This window comes from Sus scrofa, chromosome 16, assembly GCF_000003025.6.
Source record: "Sus scrofa isolate TJ Tabasco breed Duroc chromosome 16, Sscrofa11.1, whole genome shotgun sequence".
Taxonomy (NCBI): domain Eukaryota; kingdom Metazoa; phylum Chordata; class Mammalia; order Artiodactyla; family Suidae; genus Sus; species Sus scrofa.
In genome coordinates, this window is record NC_010458.4 from 37,539,851 (window position 1) to 37,560,972 (window position 21,122).

Sequence of the window (21,122 nt, forward strand, 5' to 3'; positions counted from 1 at the left end):
TTCTTGTTTACAAATGAGAAAATCAAAGCCAGAGAGGCAAGTGAGATAACCAAGTTCACGTAGCTAAAAACTATTACATATTCGGCTAGAACCTGACTCCCAATATGATACTCTGTTAAATTCTACTTTCTTCTTCTTTTCAAACCAAATATATTTCATCTTTACGAGTAAGTTCTGTAGGGAAAACCTGAGTTTGATGTTGTGACTAAAAATTTACAGTGCTGGTGACACAAGTTTAGAGAATTGCACTTGACTTATTTGTGTAAGATACATTTGAGATGTCTGTGTGTTACCATGATGGCAGTGTGGTTCCAGAACACAAGAGCATGGTCAGGGTTTCCCAGGAAGGTGGAGCTATTTGTAGATTACCTTAGAAATTATGAAGATAGTGTAGTGCAGGAAGATGAGAGAAGATGAAGATCAAAAGCCTGTGCAAAACCTTTAAGAGGCAGGCAGGAAAAAAGGAGCTTGCAAAAGTAAACTGAAGAAAAGTCACGGACTAAAGAATCAGCAGAGAACCATGCCCTGGATGAGTAGACTTAAAGAAGTCAGGGTTTGTCATCTATACCAGATACCCCAGAAAAGACAACTAGGATGAGAATCAGAAATTAAACCACAGGCTGTGGCAGTCAGGATGACACTGCTGACTTTAGCATGAACAATTTCAACAGAGTGTCGGGACAAAACCCAGCACAATTGCTTGAGCAATGAATGGAGTTTGAAAAAAATTAAGTTGATAAAGATTGAAAGCACAGACATGGGACAGATGTTAAAGAGCCAGATGATAACATTAAACATAGACCTAGAGTAAAAAAATATATCCTAATTTCTTCAGTCTTCAGACTACCATTCAGAAAGGGCCTGGAAAATTTTGTGCAAGGAAAGCTGTGCTTTGGTATGGTTTCTGTCATTGTCCGCTTTGCTTTGACTTAGAACTGGTGCCTAACCCCTTTATTTCTCAGTTTCATCAATCTATAAAATGCTCTCTTCCAAAAGAATAATTCAATGGAAAGATGTATGTGAATGCGCTTTGAAATGTGTAAAACCTTCCTTAAGTCTAAATTCTGCATGTTGTTATATTTCATTAGTGGGTGGTTTGGTGAAAAGTCTAAACCCATTGGTGTTAAATACCATGCATTGGTATTATTTTTATCTAAACCCTGTTTTTAGTCATTCTCTACCCAATGTCCTATGCCTGTCCCTAAACCACAACTTGAACAGGTCCCATTTTCATTTTCCTTTTATTTAAAATTGTTTTTCAGGTATAACACAGAAGATTTTAGGCACCAAAACTATTCTGCATGCTATTATAATGCATGTCTTTGTAGAATTGTCCAAACAGATAGAATATACAATGCCAAGAGTGAACCCTAATGTCAACTATGGACTGTGAGGGGTAATGACACATGTCAGTGTAGGTTCATCAACTGTAACAAACGTGACACTCTGGTAGGGGACGCTGATAATGGAGGAGGCTATGCACGAGTGGGGCAGAGGGTCTATGTGCCTCCTGTTCAGTTCTGCTGTGACCCTAATACTATTCTGAAAAATATATGAAGTCTATTAAAAAAAAAAGCTCAGCATTCTTGAGCCTAATATATAGTGTCCTTGTCCTATCCAATTTAACACTCATATTCTTCTCTCAGTCTGGCTGCAGAGTCTGGTAGTGTATTAGGAAGAGGGATTTGAGCCACTCTTTCACCTTTTCTGTTTCTTCCCTTTTCTAGTTCTCATTCTTTAGAGACAAAAGAAGAGCTGGGAGACAAGAGTTAGGCAGATGACTCTGCCTAAACTGGTTATGAATTATCATTCTCTCTTGCCTTCTCCAATCAAGCCTGTCTAACCTCTGTGGCAGGTATCTGAAGGCTGGTCCTTTTATGTGGAATATTCAGGGAACCATCAGGGCTCTCTCACTGCTAAGCACTGTGACAAGGAGGATTCCTTCAGGTTCCTTGCCTTTTAACATTCCTCCAGACCTCTCCTGCCCTCATTAGTATTCCTCATTGTCTCCAGCCCCTCATCCTGGAGACAGCCTTCTCAGAGGTGGGTTAATGGCAAGATGTCTGGAGAGCAGCTACCTGCTGTGGTGTTTATTGATCTGCAGGGAACCCACATAAAGTCATCATGCTAACCTGTGGGAAATCGGGCTTCTCTACTGTCTCTCCCTCCTCAACCCTGCCATCTCTCTCCAGGTCTCAAATGTCCCTACATAAGCTCAGATCAGCCATTCCATTACCTAAGCAGACACGCATCCAGCCAAGCAAGTGGCACGAAGCTGTGTGAGTGAAAGCTCCATCCCTTTGTAAGGAGTCTGGTTTGAGTCTTAGTTGCCAAGTTCAGGGCAACAATAAGAGTCCCACCCAAAAGCCTATTATCTTTTAAAACATAGAACATTTGATCTGATGCAAGCATTTCGAGTTGCATTCTGTGAAGAAAAATAATCACCAATTTTGACCAAAAGCTCTGAGTTGCCTGCATTTAAATATTTCTGCCCTAAGTTTAGACAAAGTTGAACATAATCAAAATCCACTGGGAGGAAGAATGTCAAAAAGATTCATTCGGAAGAAAGCAAAAACAGCTTTTTTTCTACCTTTTGTTAATCATTCTTAGATAACAAACTCTAAATTAGTAAAGATACATTTATATGGTTTTGATTGTAATTTTATTAAAATCTTGAAGAGAGTTCATCTGAGCATTGAAATAGTGTTTACTGAAAAGTGCCTTCAACTTTTATGAGCAGAAACACGCCATTGGTAGATGCGTGAGTGTCCCACTGACAATGGAGTCTAAGGCCCCCTGTAAAAAGAACTGTATAGACTGTTCCTCTCTTCCAGGGAAGATGAATTGCTGGTAAAACACTGCCAGGAAATAATAGGTCAAGTTTTATCCCTCTCCCTCAGGTTTTACTTGGAAGTAGATGCCATTGTAAAATGAAGGTTTGGGTATTTCAAAGCGAAACATCATGCCAAGAAAATTTGATCAGTAAAATCTGCTGGTGTGAGGAGCATGGATGAAGGACAATAGGTAGGAAGAACATCTAAATTGATCGAAGAACTATATATAGGCCAGTTTATTAGAACTGTCTTCTAAAATGTGGACTTGATTTACGTATGCTTGTATAACTACGTCTGTGTAAATGAATTCAAACTGGCTTTTTGCACAAGATCAATAGGGAGACGTGGGTTGTAAATTTCATTTTAATGGAAGATTAACTGCCATAAGGAAAAAAGTTCTTATTTCATTCCCAAAATAAATATGCAACAACAAAGCATGAGATATTTAAGCTTCCTGTTTTGCTTGCTATTTTTATATGACTGTGTTCCTTGCTGCTTTATGCCTGCCTGTTTATGGAAATGAAAAACTAAATACAACTTGGGGGAAAAAAATATCACACAAAGGAAGTGATGTATGAGAATCAGCATTTTGTTATTTTGTAGGGTCGTGACTTGGTATACATTGCGACTTTAGATTTTTCTGTTACAGCATCTCAGTCATTTGGGGATGAAATTCCAGCGTGAGGCAATATATAACTTGCATAACTCGAAATGGTGTCCTGTCCTTCAATACCATATATGTATGCATGTATTTTAAAAAGTAGATTTATATATATATGTGTGTGTGTGTGTATATATATACAGTAAGATATATCAACTCACATTTTTTTGAATAGAATTAATCTTACGTAAATGAAATACAGTTATGCATTTTAGCCCAGCATCTCCATGAGTCTGTGTTAGGCGTCTCTATAAGACTACTGTTAATCTTCTATATTTTCTCTTCTGTAAAACAGTAAAGAGGTATGTGGATAGCTGTGAAATTTGTATTGCTTTTGCCCTGATCATGAAGATTATAAACTGGGGTCACTGACTGCATTAGTTTCCTAGGGCTGCTGTAATGAAGTACCACAAACTGGGTGGTTTCAAACAAAAGAAATTTATTGTCTCACAGTTCTGGAGGCTAGAAGTCCTAAATTAAGTTGTCACAGGGCCAGGCTCTCTCTCAGGTTCTATGGGGAGAATTCATTTCATGTATCTCTCCTAGCTTCTAGTGGTTGCTACCAATCCTTGACATTTCTTGGTTTGTTGATGCATCAGTCCAGGCTCTGCTTCTGCCTTTGTGTGGCTCTCTCTGTGTCTCTGTTTTCTCCTCTTAAACGGACACTAGCCATAGGATGAGAACCTGCTGTAATCCAGGGTGAGTTCATCTTAACTTGATTACATCTCCCTAGATACCATTTCCAAACAAGGTCACATTCGCAGGTTCAAGGGGTTAGGACCTCATGTATCCTCTGGGGGGAGGGGGGAACACAATACAACCCATAACTATGACTGTTGGTTGGTGAACCTCACCGCTGAGCAGATGGTCTCAGTTACAACTTTGTTTATTTTTTTTTAATTTTTATTATAGGTAATTTACGATGTTCTGTCAATTTCTGCTGTACAGCGAAGTGACCAAGTTATACATATACATACATCCTTTTTCTCACATTTCAATTACGATTTTAAATTGCTGTGCTGTCTAGTTCTTGAGAAATGATATTACATGTCTAATATTTTGTAGACATGTAAGGAATATGATAGTCTAACTAATGAAATGCTTAAAATATATAGAACTTTTAAATATACAAAAATATGTTTCGAATAGATAAAACAAATTTAATAAATACATATCACCATCCCTAATTTGTAATAAGTGTTCATTCATAATGAATGAGTGAATCAGTAATTCAGTCAGTCAGCATTAATACGAAATTATATTGAGCCTAATTTAACTCCCCTGTGATGATTCAAAAGAATTCCTTCAGGTGAAACCTAGCAAGGTAGAAGTTGAGATCACTACTTGCTTGAATGCTAAATGACTATTTCTTACAGTTCACATCTTTTTGTCTATTTGGAAATTCACTAGATAAAGTATGTTTTATGTCTTTTGTTACAGTGTTCTTATCTTTCATTCCTGTTGATTTCCTCATTATATGTTATTTCCTTTAAGTTAATTAAATTACCTTTGTTGATTGGTTCACACCAGTGTATCCTGGTTGGTTTCTCCATCTATAAAATTATCTACTTTATCATATATCGGGATTGTCTGTCCTTCAATCTGTTTTTCTCTGTCTAGACATTCAATAAAGGTATTTTGATGGTAATGGTATTATTTGCGTTATGTTTCTTTACTAACAGTTATTTCCATTTTCCCTTTAACCCAGTAGAGAGAGAAGTAACCATCAAAACAAAAAAACAAATTACAATATAACCCAGGTTTTACAAATAAAAGCTATTTCCTCAACCTTAAAACTGCACATTATCTCTGTGTGACCTCAGAAGGGTTTTAAGAATGCACTACATGCAGTTAAATAATAAAATGTTTCACAGAGAAAGAAAATGTAAGGCAGCAACAGATAAAAATGCCAAAATTCAAACTGAAAATGTTCTTAGCTACTACTTATCAAACTGCTAATGTTTTCCATTTTATAGCTCTTTTCTTGACAGACATTCAAGTATTTGCTAATCAAACCTATCCTTAAAGCCAAAAATTCCTCCTAAAAACATGATTGAGAAATCAAAACATTTAAACCAGCTATAGTGATTTTATTTTTTCTTAAAAGAGAAAAATGAAATCTAACTATCATGGAAGAAAGTTTTCATTTTTTAATCATATTTTTATCCCTCATTTTTTCTGAGAAAGGCTTCTAGTTGTGTCTTTCAGTCACCAGAAGTCTACATTTATGGAAAATCAGCAGGTATCTCTAGTTATTAGAATCAACTGGGCAGAGGAACATGGCAAAATCAGGATTAGAGGCATTTTCCTGAGCAAATCGAGAAGAGGTACCATTTCAGTAGGTTACCTTTTGAGATTCTCACATTTAATTACATCAGTGGCACTTGACATTATAAATGTTCTTTTCTTTCTAATATAACCTTCTATCATCATTAGTAAATGTCAACAGTAATGAAGTGGTTTTTTCTGACTTCTCTTTCTTCTTAATATAATGGGAGAGAAAATGCTAATGAGTTTGTTATCCTAAAATTGTTTTCAATACTCAAAACCAATGCTGAGCCAGTTGTCTGTTTATTAGCTTAGTTTTACTCTTTTTATTTTCTTTGCATTTGGGAAGGAAATTTTCTCTTTGTATTTCTTACTACACTTCTACTTGGTGCAATTTCTTATTCTCCCTGCAAGCCCTTAGTTGACAACTACCTGCAATTAGATGGTGCTTCTGGGCTGAAGTCAGAATAGTGTGGAAGGTCCTGCCCCTTGCTGTGACTTAAGTGCTGTCTGAAAGCTATTTTTTTTCCCCCTTGAAAGCTCTTTTTGTCCCCTTCTCTCTATTTTTAAATTTTGATGCATAATGGCTACCCGACCCTGTGGTCTCCTGTAACATCTCAATCAAAATATAACAGAGCCTTGACTTCTTGCCCTCAAAGATTAAATACACCCACTGTGTGAAATTGATGTGTTTTATAACACTAGACCTAGTTTCTTTACTGTCAAAATAAAATTAACATCTTATGAAAAGAGAAGCCATCACTGGAAGAGGTCAGGAAGAAAGAGATAATGTCATAGTTTTCCAACACAACATTATTCAGTGTCTGTGCTGAAGACTTGCTTGACAGAGAGGGTCTGGGTCACCTTTTAGCTGTGGCTGTTTTCTCCTACTGAGAAATGAGGGAAAAGCTGTCTATTATATAGGGATGGCAGCAGGACTGGGGTCCCCAACCTGTGAAAAAGCTACTCAATCAGTGCCAGAAAGATTAAAGGGAGCTGTTTAATGTTCCTCTACAATAGGCAAAAAAGGAAATTGTAAGGATAATATATTCTGAAAAATGTGAACCCAAGACAAAAGTGCCTAGAGTTTTAAAATAAAATGACTACTTATAAGGGGTTCTATTCCCCAGAAATATATTATACAATCTCTGATTATACCTTGCTTTTTAAACATGGTCTTTGGGAGTTTGGTTCTCTAACTTCTTTATTTCACAGTTGGATATACTGTTAATTGAGTTAGATCCAGTGAATATCCAAGAATATCCAAATAAGCTCAAGATTGGCTTCTGACTACTACGTTTGCATATTTGTCCCCATTACAGGAAGTTTTTGATTCCATATTTATCTCTAACACCTGCATTTTCATATTTCTAAAGTACTAAGCAGAATACAATATAATATTCAAATATCACTTGATTATATATCATTTCAAGTTTATAGTATTTCTTCTATACTCAAGGAATTGTGAAATTTTCTTGTGGTGAAATCTAGACATCTCTTTTTGTTTTCTGCCAGTTAGTAGTGTGTTCTGAGAGAACTTCCCCACTTATTTTGCTTCAGGTAACAATCTATTTTCATCTTACCTTTGGAAACATATTTCAATAATACTAACAAACACATCTAATCAGGTGAGCCTGGTTCAAGAGTAGAATATAATTGTTGTTGGCTTCATGAATAGTCATGCATTTTTGCTAATTTTCAAGATTTCTTTCATGCCTCTGAATTCTCCTGGAATTGTTTGCTGATTCCCTCATCCTTCTCTGAACTTTCAGGGGCCCAATAAACCACACAATTTAGGATAAAATTGTGAGTGGTCTTGAGTTTCCTACTGTCAACCGTGGAGTATAAGCATCTGAGCAGGAAGATACCTATGGGTGAGGAATAGCATGTCCAACATGAGCGTGGTCTAATAGAACAAGAGATGTTGGCTTCATTTTGATGCTAAAGGAACCAAACACAGTAGCTTTCCCTTTAGGAGATACTAACTTTAAGTATGGGGAGAGGCTGGAATGTGCTGTGTCCAAAGGAGGCATCTCTAGCAGAAGGGGAGAAAAAGAACTCAGACTAAAGAAAGAAGCAACATTTCTACTCAGAATGCTAAGCGCCTAAGTACTAGGACAGAGAAATCAGAGCCCAATCTCCACAGAAAATGGCAAAAGGGAAAACCAAGGACCATTGTTTAAAAGTGATACTCCCAGGAGTTCCCATTGTGGCTCAGTGGTAAACGAATCCAACTAGGAACCATGGGGCTGAGGGTTCAATCCCTGCCCTTGCTCAGTGGGTTAAGGATCCGGCGTTGCCATGGGTCGCACACGTGGTTCGGATCCCGCATTGCTGTGGCTGTGGCATAGGCTGGCAGCTACAGCTCTGACTGGACCCCTAGCCTGGGAACCTCCATATGCCGCGGGAGTGGCCCCGGAGAAGGCAAAAAGACAAAAAAAAAAAGTGATACTCCCAACCCCCCCAAAAAAGGGACAAGAACTAGTTGAATTGAGGAATCATTTCTTTAGCTACACCATGCAGTAGCTGAGACCTATACAGTTCATTTCAGTGATGGAGTTGCCTCTGATTCTCACATTTCACTGCCACATGCAACTCTTTTGCAGGCCCTGAAGCCTGCATTTGCAATCTCCCATGGTGGGTTAGCTTTGCCTCCTGAAATTTCAGGAGGAATAGCCAGTGCCATTTATTGGCCACTGTTTGTGTGCCAGGCTCTAGGAAGCACTTTCCATACATTATTTCATGTCACCCTAACAAGCATGTTAGACTTTAGGGGGTTAAGTTTATAGAGGTTCAGCAGCTTGTGCACATTCCCCCAGCTCTCTAATGGGAGAGTGGGAATTCCAGATCTCTCCAACTCAAACATCCACACAAAGCAGGTATTTTTATTCTCATTTTATAGTTAGATAAAGTGAAACTACACTCCATATTCCTGCTTTTAAAAGTAGGGACCTTTTCATAAACTTCTTTTTTCCCCCACAGAGGCTTGTACTTCACAGACAGACAGTAAATATATAAAGATGGAGCTGAAGTACTCTTCTGGTTTCTGACTTTATATAAAAAGCCACAAATTTTGATATGTATTTTTCATTTTCTTTTCTAAAGTTAGATGCTGCTTAATGGGAATGAATATATGTATAAGGTACATTGAGCTAGCTCTTTACAAAAAAATATAATTTTTAGGAATATTGCATTAGGAAAAACAAGACTAAAAACACAGCTATATATTGCAAGTATAATTTAGACTCTCTGTTATGATTGGTTTTGGAAAAATAAATCGCTTCCCAAAAGATGTATTGACTCATTTTTTGAGGGATTATTATTGTTGTTTTTTAGGACACAGCAGGCCAGGAAAGATACAGGACCATCACCACAGCCTATTACCGTGGGGCCATGGGCTTTATTTTAATGTATGACATCACAAATGAAGAATCCTTCAATGCAGTGCAGGATTGGTAAGTAGGAGCGAATGTTCCCATTACTAAGAGTGTTGATTTTTTTCATTCAGCTCTTTCCCCCTCCTCAAAGCAGTGACCACACCCCAACATAATATGCCTGCTTTTTATATACTGTGATCTCACTTCTGTTTCAGAAAGCAAATAAATGCTAGCGTTGCTCAGACTCATTATTCAGGGATGGATAAGAAATAGTTTTGGTGATTTTTCTATATTTTGTTCACTCTAGTGCTTTGTATCCTATAATTTCTTGTTCTGTAGAGACTAGTGTGTTGCTTTTGATTTTTGGAAGTATAAATAATGAACTGTTTGGTAGTGTACTGGTCTGAAAGAGGTATCTGGAAACCATAAACCAGAGGCCACGACTGGCCCACCACCTATTTTGTAAATAACGTTTTATTAGAACACAGCCAGGCTCATTTACACTTTCACACTGCAGCAGAGCTAATTGCTGCAACAGAGACCATATAGCCCTCAAGCCTAAAACATTTTCTGTCAGTTCACAGTAAAATTTGCTAACCTTTTATCTGGATTTGTTAGGTAGTTTTCACTGTTTCCTCAAATTGAAGTTCCAAAGGACTAGGATGAAGAACAGTATAAAATGGAAAACTTTCTTGACTCACAGCTATAGCCAACCATATAGAAACACTCTGTCCATGAGGAGTGTGATTTGCAGGGGGCAGGGGACTGCCCTGACTGCAGCTTCTTCAACCTATTCCACTGGCACCTAAGGAAAAGATACTGAAAAACCACTGGTGGTCACTGTCATGAATTAAAACAGCAGGGCCGAACAAGGCTGCTTTTCTGTGGAAAGGCCAGAGTGTAGTTGGGCTTTATGTGCTATTAGGAGGATAACAGAGCTCACTGGAGGGATCAGGACTAAACAGTCACATTTTAACTTCAGATACTGTTATAGGAATTTGTGTCATGGTTCAGAGGTAATGAACCCGACTAGTATCCATAAGGACACAGGTTCAATCCCTGGCCTCACTCAGTGGGTCAAAAATCAGGCATTGCCATGACCTGTGGTGTAGGTTGTAGACACACCTTGGATCTGGCGTTGCTGTGGCTGTGGTGTAGGCTGGCAGCTGTAGCTCTGATTTGACCCCTAGCCTGGGAACTTCCATATGTTGTGGGTGTGGCCCTAGAAAGACCAAAAAAAAAAAAAAATATATATATATATATATATATATATATAGTTATAGCTTGTCTTATGAAAGAAAAGTCAGCAATACACAGGCAAGATAAACACTTATTTTTTCCAGTTTTACATAATAGTATTATCCAAAATGATTTTTTTTTTACAAGTGTATCAGCTCAGGGAAGGTCAGAATAGACTTGTGGTTGCCAAGAGAAAGGGGGAGGAAGTGGAATGGACTGGGAGCCTAGGGTTAATAGATGCAAACTATGGCATTTGGAGTGGATAAGCACTGAGATCCAAGGAACTATATCTAGTCACTTATGATAGAACATAATGGAGAATAATGTGAGAAAAGGAAAAATAAATATATATACATATGACTGGGTCACTTTGCTGTACAGCATTAATTGACAGAATACTAAACCAACAATAGTAGAAAAATATAAATTGTTTAAAAAATTTAAAAACAGGTGTTATTAAAAAGTTCAATTTGCTTTAGATTTTTTCTTTTAAATGTGTAACTGGGTCACCATGCTGTACAGTAGAAAACTGACAGAACACTGTAAGCCAGCTATATTGGAAAAAAATAAAAATTATTATATAAAAAAATTAAATAAATTTTAATTGGGGAGTTCACACTGTGGCGCAGCAGAAATGAATCTGACTAGTAGCTAGCCATGAGGTTGCTGGTTCAATCCCTGGCCTCGATTAGTGGGTTAAGGATCCGGCATTGCTGTGGCTGTGGCATAGGCTGGCAGCTGTAGCTCCGATTTGACCCCTAGCCTGGGAACCTCCATGTGCCACAGGTGCATAAAAATAATAAAATAATAATTGTTTATCTGAGAAAGTGCTTCCATCTTTCTTATTTACACACACACTTAAAATAAAAAAAAAACCCACTAACAATAGCAACTCCAAAGAGAAATATATACCTATAAACTGAAAAAGACAAGCTTAGAGCCTACATGAAAAGTAATTACCTTCAACTGAGAGGCATAGAAGGAGGCTTAAGTACCCCCCTTTTAAGTAGACTGATATTGTAAAAAAAAAAAAAAGCCAATTCTTTGCACATAAATTCATTAACTCAAGGCAATCCTAATGAAATACCAGGAGGTTTGGTACAAAATGGAATGAAATTGAGTGTCTCAATATAGACCCAAATCTATATGGGAATTTAGTTTATGATAAAAGTAGTATTTCATATTAGTAACACAAAGGTTGGCTCAATAAGTATTGTGGTGATATCTAGTTAATTACCACTCATAGCTCTGGCACATACATTGCCATACAAAATAGTCATTTTAACTTAGACTATTCCCTCTTGGGAAATTGTGTGTGTGTGTTTTTGCCATTTCTTGGGCCGCTCCCGTGGCATATGGAGGTTCCCAGGCTAGGGGTCGAATCGGAGCTGTAGCCGCCGGCCTATGCCAGAGCCACAGCAACACGGTGTCTGATTTGCATCTGCAACCTACACCACAGCTTATGGCAATGCCGGATCCTTAACCCACTGAGCAAGGCCAGGGATCGAACCCGCAACCTCATGGTTCCTGGTCGGATTAGTTAACCACTGAGCTACAGTGAAACTCCGCTCTTAGGAAATTTTGAGACCCAGGGCTCCCAGACAGGAAGTGTTCATGAATCAGGTTCCAGATTTCAGGGTTCCCAGATTTGTTTGTGTCCACAGTTCTTACACCTTGTCCCAAAGCACATTATATGACTACTGAGAAGACGCAGAAGAATCCATCACTGAGTTCTTTAAAACCAAATGGTAACCAAGTGCCAGGAGCCTTCCTAGTGGTAACCCTGACTCTTGCATCAGAAAAGCTATGGGAAAGTCCAAACAACCTCCATACCTTCTATCTGCAATGCCAGTAAACTGCTTCAGCACCCTCAGGCTTTCTCTCCTGTCAATAGACCGTCAGCTCTATCTCAGTCTTCCTCCTCCTCCAGTTCTCTGAAAATTTGACTTTACCCACTCTTTCCTTTGGAGCTCTGTTTCCTGTCTTCTTAGAGGCACATTTCAAAGATTCTTCTTCTCTTTCTCTGACCGCTTTTCTTTCTACTTCCTAGCTTTCACTTCCTTCCTTACCTGAGGGTAAGTATCCCCTCAAGGCTTTTTTCTTGGGCTTGTTGTTTCCTTAGCCATCTTAATCTATTCGAACACATCATTTATCACTTGTATTGAATGGCTCTCAACTTTAAATGTCAGGCCCCAGTCTATCTTCTGCAGTGTTGCATTTCCAGGTACCCCAAATATTTCTCCACCTGGGCATCCTGTTGGTGTCTCAGGATCAATTTTCTGCACCTGAAACTTCTGACATCTGTTTTGCTATTCATTGAGACCATAATGCTTTGTCACTCAGGGTGCACTCTGAATCTAACTCTAACTTCCATCCATCCCAATCTTGGGCCTGATCTTGCATATTAATTTTTCTAAATATCCTTTGAATTTGATCCTACCTGAAAAACCATGTGATCATTATGGCTCAGCTGCTGCTTCTTATATTTTGCTTCTTCCTTCATAACAGCCCTCTAACTGATCTTAGATTTCTTCCCATCTTAATCCAACCTATCCCACTTCTACTATAAGTTTCTTCCAAGAGAACATGATTCCAAAAATCATGGAAGACCCCTGCCCAAAAGCCATGACTCACCATTGCCTCCTTAATTGATTAAAAATTCTTTAGCCTGATTTTCAGACTTAAGACATCATGGAGCTACCATATTTTTACAGGCTCATCTTTCACTATTCTAAAGCCAAATTGAACCATTGACTCACTGTTTTTGGAACAAAGCCTAAACTTTCCAACCTTTGTGTTTTTTGTATTGATGGTACCCTCTGTTTTGCATATCTTTTTTACAACCTCCCACTCCACCCCCCTCAGATATTTAGATCTGTCAAAACCCAACAAAGTTTATCCATAAACTAACCCTTACTTTTTTCAAGTTTTCATCCACAGTCATTGGTTTATTCATTCATTCAGCATTTATTGAGCACCTAGTCTTTGACAGTTGCTCTGCAAACATTGTAGTTAGTACCTGTGCTAGCATTTACTATCCCAGTTAATGGATCCACCTGCACCTAGTTATCTGATGTTGGAGGCTGAGCTGTAATTTTGATTTCTCTCTCTTTACCCATTACATCTCACTGATCACCAAGTCCAATAATTTTGACTTCTGAATGCCTCTCAAATCCATTCCTCCCTTTTGTCCCTACTGCCACTGTCTAAATCTAGACTGTCCTTAGCTCTTTAGGAACTTTACCCTTAGCACTTTAGGAACTTTTTACTTATTTGCTATTGGCATCAGAGCCAAGTAACATGTCTCTAATCTTAAAATACTTTAAAAATGTCTTATTACTTAAAATGGAGATTCTGGAGCCCATCTGAATCACCATGGAGCTTTGATAGTATGAAGAAGCCCAGCTTTCACTCTGTACATCCTAAACCAAGTCTGTAGTGATAAATATGGCATATTTGTATTTGATAGCTCCACAAGTAATCCTGATGCCCAATTCGGGTTAAGACCATTGATTTAGAATGAAATCCATACTCTCTACAGTGGTGGACAGTGTAGCCTCCTCCTCATGTTTATTTCATTATCATATCTTACCACTCTCCTCCTTGGGTCCTAGGTTTCAGACAGAGCTTTACTCAGTTGATAAACATTCCATCTGTTCAATAGCTTCCTTCAGTTCTCTTCCTCTGGGCCTTTGCATATGCTCTCCTTTCTACAAGAAACCACATCCCTCCCACCCGCACACAGATCAAGCTAATTTCCTCTCATCCCTCAGATCTCATCATTTTTTCTAACAAGTTTTTTCTAATGTCAGATTTGTTTACTGACTCCTATGGTAGGCTCTTGAAGCACTACCACTGGTATATTTTAAAATATAGTGTAAATTCCTATTTACTTTTCTGATTTCCTGCTAGATTCCAAGTTCCTTGAAGCCAAGAGCTATGCTTGTTTTCGTCACCTTTACATCCCAAGGCCTCTCTCAGTGCCTGGCACTGAGTGGCTCCTCAAGAAATATTTATTGAAAGAGTGAATGAAACCTGCCTGGAAAGTGAGCATCTAGTGAAGTTACCTGAGTTGATGGGCATGTTTTTTTTGAGGGATACAGGGAAGTCAGGTGGCTATAACAATCACATTAGATGTGCAATCACTTTGGAAGGCTTACAGTGTTCTTCAGCTATATCCATGTGGTGAAACTGTGTAACTAGTCTAATTTGCCAGAACCCCATTGCTTCAACCTGCAATTTGTTAAGAGGACAACTGTGTGGAGTTTAAAATCAAGAGCAACAAATTAGTAGCTCCATAATTTTGAGAAAATGGAAGTTACCTGTTTTTTGAAAACAGAGTGTTCTCTGCTTTGAATCCTCCTATAGGCTTTGATTTAAGAAATAAATAAGTTCCTGTCATGGCTCAGTGGAAACAAATCTGACTAGCATACATGAAGATGCAGTTTCGATCCCTGGCCTCTCTCACTGGGTTAAGGATCTGGTATTGCTGTGAGCTGTGGTGTAGGTCACAGATGAGGCTTGGATCCTGTGTTGCTATCGTTGTGGTATAGGCCAGCGGATATAGTTTGAATTTAACCCCTAGCCTGGAAACCTCCATATGCCTCGGGTGTGGCCCTAAAAAGACAAAAGAAGAATGAAAGAGGTGAATGATTTATTAGACAAGTCCCAGGTAGATTTAAAAGTTCTAGAAACACAAGATCATCACTGAAAATTTCACTGCTTTTGAAACATTTCTCAGAGGAATTGTGGCCAAGAGAGCTTCATGGATCTCAGTTGGAGGTTGACCCCAGGAAGAATTGCTGTCCATGTTCTTCCTAAACATCTAGCACAAATACTCAAATGTCTGTATCTACTGCAGTATAAAATTGTCCCCACTCCTGACTCTAAATGCCTTTCTGTTCTAAGTATGGCATGGCCACAGGCCGCTATATTTCCTGTAGGAGCTTGTCATTGGCTTTTCTCCTCCCACCTTATTTATTTACATTCTGCTTTTTATGACACAATGAGAAACTATAAATATAAGCTTTTTTTTAAGGCAGGAAATCTGGTGAGCAGATTGATATTTTTTAAAAACCACCAGACTGAGGATAAAAGTCTGACACCATCATCCCACCAGTTTTAATTAATTCAGCTCCATGACATTCAGGGGACCATTGCAGATGTGCTAGGACTGGAATGAAATTTCACCATCAAATATTCTCTTCCTCTGCAATGTTCTTTCTTTTCTTTCCTCCAAAAATATGTAATAGTCTTAAATTAAGGTGACCTCATATTAAATCTGAAAGAATTTTAGCTTGGTAATAACAACAAAGATAATGATGAGCAATTGCTGAGTCTTTGTTCAGAGCTTTCTAATCTTGTTCAAGGGTCCTCTCAAGTATAAGGTCGGTTGTCACAGCACGGAGGGGGCAGGGGTGGGCTTAGAGCACAAAGTCTGACCCCTGAGTTTCACCACCATCCCACACTGCACACCCAAGAGTTTCTCCTCTCCCTAGATTTTAATGTCCACACTTCTTATTGCTGTTCTGACTCAGCCATAACACAGTTTTCTTAGTCACATCACCCAAGTTAAGCTCAAGTTTCTATTTAGAAGATAGATGGCTCTTAATCGACATCTCCTTCCAAACAAACAAACAAACAAAACCCCACCAAAAACTAAAACAAGAACAAAAAATATCCTGTTCCTTCCATTGTCTTTTTTGTCTCCATTTTTCCATTTAATCAGTCAAAAAATGTTGGGATTAATCTTAACTTCTCACTTTCTCAGACCTCATATCCAGTCCTTTAAGCAAAGTTATATCTTAGCTCTAATTTCAAAATACAGACTCTTCTTTTATTCGAGATAGTTAGGCTTTATGAAGTCATCAAGAATGTTAAATTAGTACAGAATCATTGCCCCATAGAGGAGGTATGGGGTTAGATTCCCGAGGGCTTCTGATCATAACATTTTTGCCATCCAATCAATACATACCTTATGTTAAGGTGCACTTCTGCTTTAAGACACTTTACTCAGCATATTTTATAGATTCCTAACATTGAACTTATGGCTAACAGCAGTTTAACTTATGTCCGCATGAAGCTTATCCAACACAAGTATTTCCTCCATAAGGCACATCACAGCCTTCTTGCACTTTGGAACACGAGGCAGCACTTCAGCTTTGTGAAGAGTACGGCTCTAAACATATTGTGAAAGGGCACTTATTTACAGGGTAACAGCTGAAACAAGAAGGCAGAGTATAGCCCTGTTCAACTCAGCTTGGGAGTAGGCTTTTCAGGCCAGATTTTTCACCACTTTGCTCAAGTCTGCAAAAGTGACAGTGGTATTTATTTTGAGATTACAGATAACTTGAGCAAATTCACAAATATGGAATCCATGAATAATGAGAACCAATTGCATATTCAAAATCCCACCACTATTTCCACTGTGTATTAATTTGCTAGGACTGCTGCAACAAAGTACCACAGACTGGATGCTTAAATAACAGAAATTTGTTGTCTCACAGTTCTGGGGCCAGTCTCAGATCAAAGTGTCAGTGGGGTTGGCCACTTCTGGGGGATGTGAAAGAGAATTTGTGCCACGTCTCTCTCCTTTCTGTAGCCCCAGGCATGCCTTAAGCCCGTAGACAGCATTATCCGTGTTTCTCTCCCTTTTGTATGTGTTTTTCTTGGTGTTGGTGTCCACATTTCTCCTTCTTATAAGGACACTGTCCTGTTGGATCAGGGCCCACCCTAATGACCTCATTTTAATCTGATCACCTGCAAAACCTTATTTTCAAAGAGACGCATTCACAGGTGCTAAGGAGTAGAACTTTGACATTTTTGAGGAGGGGTTGCAACTCAAGCCATTACATGCTGCTACCACCCTAGTCATGTCACCATCATCTCTTATGTGGTTTACTACAATAGCCCAACTGGTCTCCTTGCTTCAAGCACTGTGACAGCCCTCAGAATCTTCCCAACACAGCAGATGGAGTGAGCTTTTCAAACTGTAAATCAGATCATGTCACTCCTCTGTTCCAAATATTCATAGCATCCCACCTCTCCTGGATTAAAGCCAAAACCCTTACAAGAGCCTGCAAGACTGCTCATCTTACCCGCTGTCTCTCTAGCCTCACCTTCTACTCTTCCTCTCTGGTTGCCTGGTCTAGTCACACCAGTCTCTGCCATTCCTAGAGCATACCAGACATGCTTCTACCTCAGGGCATTTTCTCCTGCTATTCATGCATTCTGAAAGTCTCTTCCCAGATATCCTTATTGTTCTTCCTTCACCTCCTTCCCTTCACTGTAATGTTACCTTCTCAGCAAAACCTGCTCCCTGAACTTGTGTTATATTGCAGTCCTCTTCAGCACTCCCTAGCTCCTTTCTTGACTTTGTGTTGCTTCCATAGTATTTAGCACCCTCTAATATATTTTCTAATTTACTTATTTATCATGTCTGTCTCCTGAAAGAATGTAAGCTTCATGGAATAGCAAATCTCTGTCCCATTTATGCAGTATTGTATCTGTGTGCCTAGAATAGTCCTTGGTATGTAGTAGATATTCAATAGATATTTGTTGAATAAATGAATGTAGGGTTGAACAGGTCTAGACCTTGTTCATTTTGTGTCCTCACAGTCTAGCACAGTCCTAGGCACATACCAATTATTGTGTTCTACAAAAAATTGGTGACTAGGGGCCATTATGATGAAAAGAAAAATCAGTTTTCTCAATCCAAATATCATAAATATGTACTGCCTATTTTATAGAATTTTGTCAATATAATAAGATTTTCCAACTTTTCAGTAAGATGGAAATTATATGTAAATGGAGGTGGTAAAGAGAAATCAAAACGTGTTTCATCTTCCATGTTGGGAAAAGTGACTGAGTTACCTGGTTAGTTCCTGTAACACGTTCCAGCCCTAAAATGGTCTTTTAAAATTCTATTTTAGGAGTTCCCATCGTGACTCAATGGCAATGAACCCAACTAGTATACATGACAACACATGTTCAGTCTCTGGCCCTATTCAATCAGTTAAGGGTCTGGTGTTGCCATGAGCTGAGGTATAGGTCACAGACATTGCTCGGATCCCACATTGCTGTGGCTGTGGTGTAGGCTGGCAGCTACCACTCTGATTCGACCCCTAGCCTGGAAACTTCCATATGCAGTAAGTGCAGCCTTAAAAAGACAAAAAAAGAAAGATTCTATTTTATTTTATTTTGGTCTTTTTAATTGAAGTCTAGTTGATTTACAATGTCAAGTTAGTTTCAGGTGTACAGCAAAGTGATTCATTTATATATACATATAAACCTATATAAATATATAAATTACTTTTCAGATTCTTTCCTCCTTTATGGGTTATTACAAAATATTGAATATAGTTCCCTGTTCTATACAATACATCCTTGTTGTTTATTTTATATATAGTAGTATGCATATTTAATCTAAACCTTCTAACCCCCACCCGCCCTTTCCCTTTGGTACCCATAAGTTTGTTTTCCATGTCATCTTTTTATTTAATTTTTGAAGGGAAGAATATATTTGAAGAATGGGTTCATATAATAAATGTATAGCATATATTTGGGGGTACCTAAAAAGAGCCAGAAATGTCAGCTAACCCCGTGAGAAACATTCGCTCATTTCTGTGGCCTCAAAGTTCAATCAGCCAACTTTCTGCCTTTGGATTTTTTTCTTTTTATTTATTTATTTTTTTTTTTAATTTTTATTTTTTGTCTTTTTGCCATTTCTTGGGCCGCTCCCACAGCATATGGAGGTTCCCAGGCTAGGGGTCGAATTGGAGCTGTAGCTGCCAGCCTACGCCAGAGCCACAGCAACGCAGGATCCGAGCCGCGTCTGCAACCTACACCACAGCTCACGGCAATGCCAGATCTTTAACCTACTGAGCAAGGGCAGGGATCGAACCAGCAACATCATGATTCCTAGTCGGGTTTGTTAACCACTGCTCCACGATGGGAATTCCTTTCTTTTTAATTTCTTTGTTTTTTCCACTTAGTCTTTCATTTTCTGGACTTGGTTCTGGCCTTAAATAAGCTGTGTGGAGAATGTAGACACATTAAAAAATGTGAATCCTTGAATTAAAGATGTCCTAAACATTTAAGTTTATTCTCAACATCTGCCCAGACCAAAGAGGACAAATCTGGGCTTATAGTCTGGTGACAGAGAATCTCTCTGTTGTTGTTTTTGTTGTTGTTTGTTTGTGATCCTGGAAATAACAAAAGGCTTGAAGACTGAAGCATGGAGCATATATTAGCAGTTAGTGATCTAATTATGTACAGAGAAGGAGCTAAGAGAATGTCTGTCCTGTCTTTGTGTTTTGTCTCCTAATTTCACCTGTACCTGGAGTGGTAAAGATTATTCCATAAATATTGACATTAAATTGAAGGCTAGAAGCTAAATTCTGCAGCCTTACCTCGGGCAGGATACACAGGGAATATAAAGATTAAATAAAAGGTTTGGTCTCTTGGATAAAAGATATTACATAAATATGATTGCTATTTGTTCTGCTTCACTTGCACTCTGAAAATAGACTCCTTGGCAGCTCATGTGAAGTTTTTGTGTCACAATATTTATTGCAAATGCCATTATTTTCTAACAGGATTTCCTTGGTTTCTATCTATTTTATCATACCTTCTTTCCTTTGGAATTAATTGCCTGTCTTTGAGGGGTAGATTTGTCTTAAAGGACACTAATTGTACCTGTCTCACAACTCCTCAGAGAGGAGATGGTGATAAGAGTTCATTTTCTAGTTCTAGATGTTCATCTTAGTTTCTGGGTAATATTGTTAATTGAAAAAGAAAATCTGTGGGCTTGTTGATGATCCTATTTAGAAAACCATTTTAGTTTTAAAAATGAATAGTTATTCTCGTGGCTTACTTAAGCTTTACCAGTATTTTCAGGTCTGTGATGAATGTGCTCTCCATCAAGTCTGCTTTCCAACCTCAGTGAATATGTTTAGTACTTTATGATACATACTGTTGGTGTTCATTTTCTAATTTTCCAATCAGCCAATAGTGTGCACTCAGCCACTGCACTGTGAAATGAGTAGTAAGGCCAGATCTTCTGAGTGGATACAACCCCAGTTTAATCTTACCTGTTTCTAAATGTATGACATTCTTTGCCCAATGTGTGGGGCTCCTTACCCTAGCTGAAGGGTTATGGAGCCCCATTTATTCATAAACGGTGGAGGTGTGGGCTGGTCATTGATGCCTGCAATTCAGTTCATTGAGATAATTATCCTCATTATCAGTTGTAAATGAACCCCCTTATGCACCCAATCCTTAAAAACTAATAGACATTAAAAGAAACTATTCTAAAGAGAAAATTAGAGCACATTCATCATCAGAGGATTATGTTTTGTCACCAGAGAAGATAGATCATGGTCTGATTCCCTTCAATTTAGACGGAGCCCGTATTAAGCATGGTCATGTACCTTTCCCTTTCTGTACCAACAATTTCCAAAGCAAGAGCAAGAATCACTGTGTAAGAAAAAGAACTTAGAAGCAGCCCAACCATGTCACAGTCCCCATGCCCTCAATCTCATGTTCTTTACTTACAGAATAACCTTTAGAAAAGTTCTCATTTAAAATCTATTGTATCCTGTGACCCAAGTAATGTGTATATATCAAATGAAATTTTTTTTTAAAGTTTTCCTTCCCATAGCATACTGAAAGCAACAGCTAGTAGATGGCAGATGAGGGAAAAGATGTCACAAGGCCTGAGTGGTTTCCTAAGTGGTTTCCAAA

General features: G+C 38.5%; 1 protein-coding gene across 2 annotated transcripts in view; it reads left to right on the forward strand.

Moving 5' to 3' along the window:
* RAB3C (RAB3C, member RAS oncogene family) overlaps positions 1 to 21,122 on the forward strand; it is a 317,653-nt gene that overhangs the window by 127,920 nt on the left and 168,611 nt on the right. For both annotated transcript variants that reach the window (XM_003359779.5, XM_003483830.4), the window contains exon 3: positions 9,100 to 9,218. In XM_003359779.5, the coding sequence (XP_003359827.2) occupies positions 9,100 to 9,218 (119 nt within the window). The remainder of the gene's footprint in view (positions 1 to 9,099; positions 9,219 to 21,122) is intronic.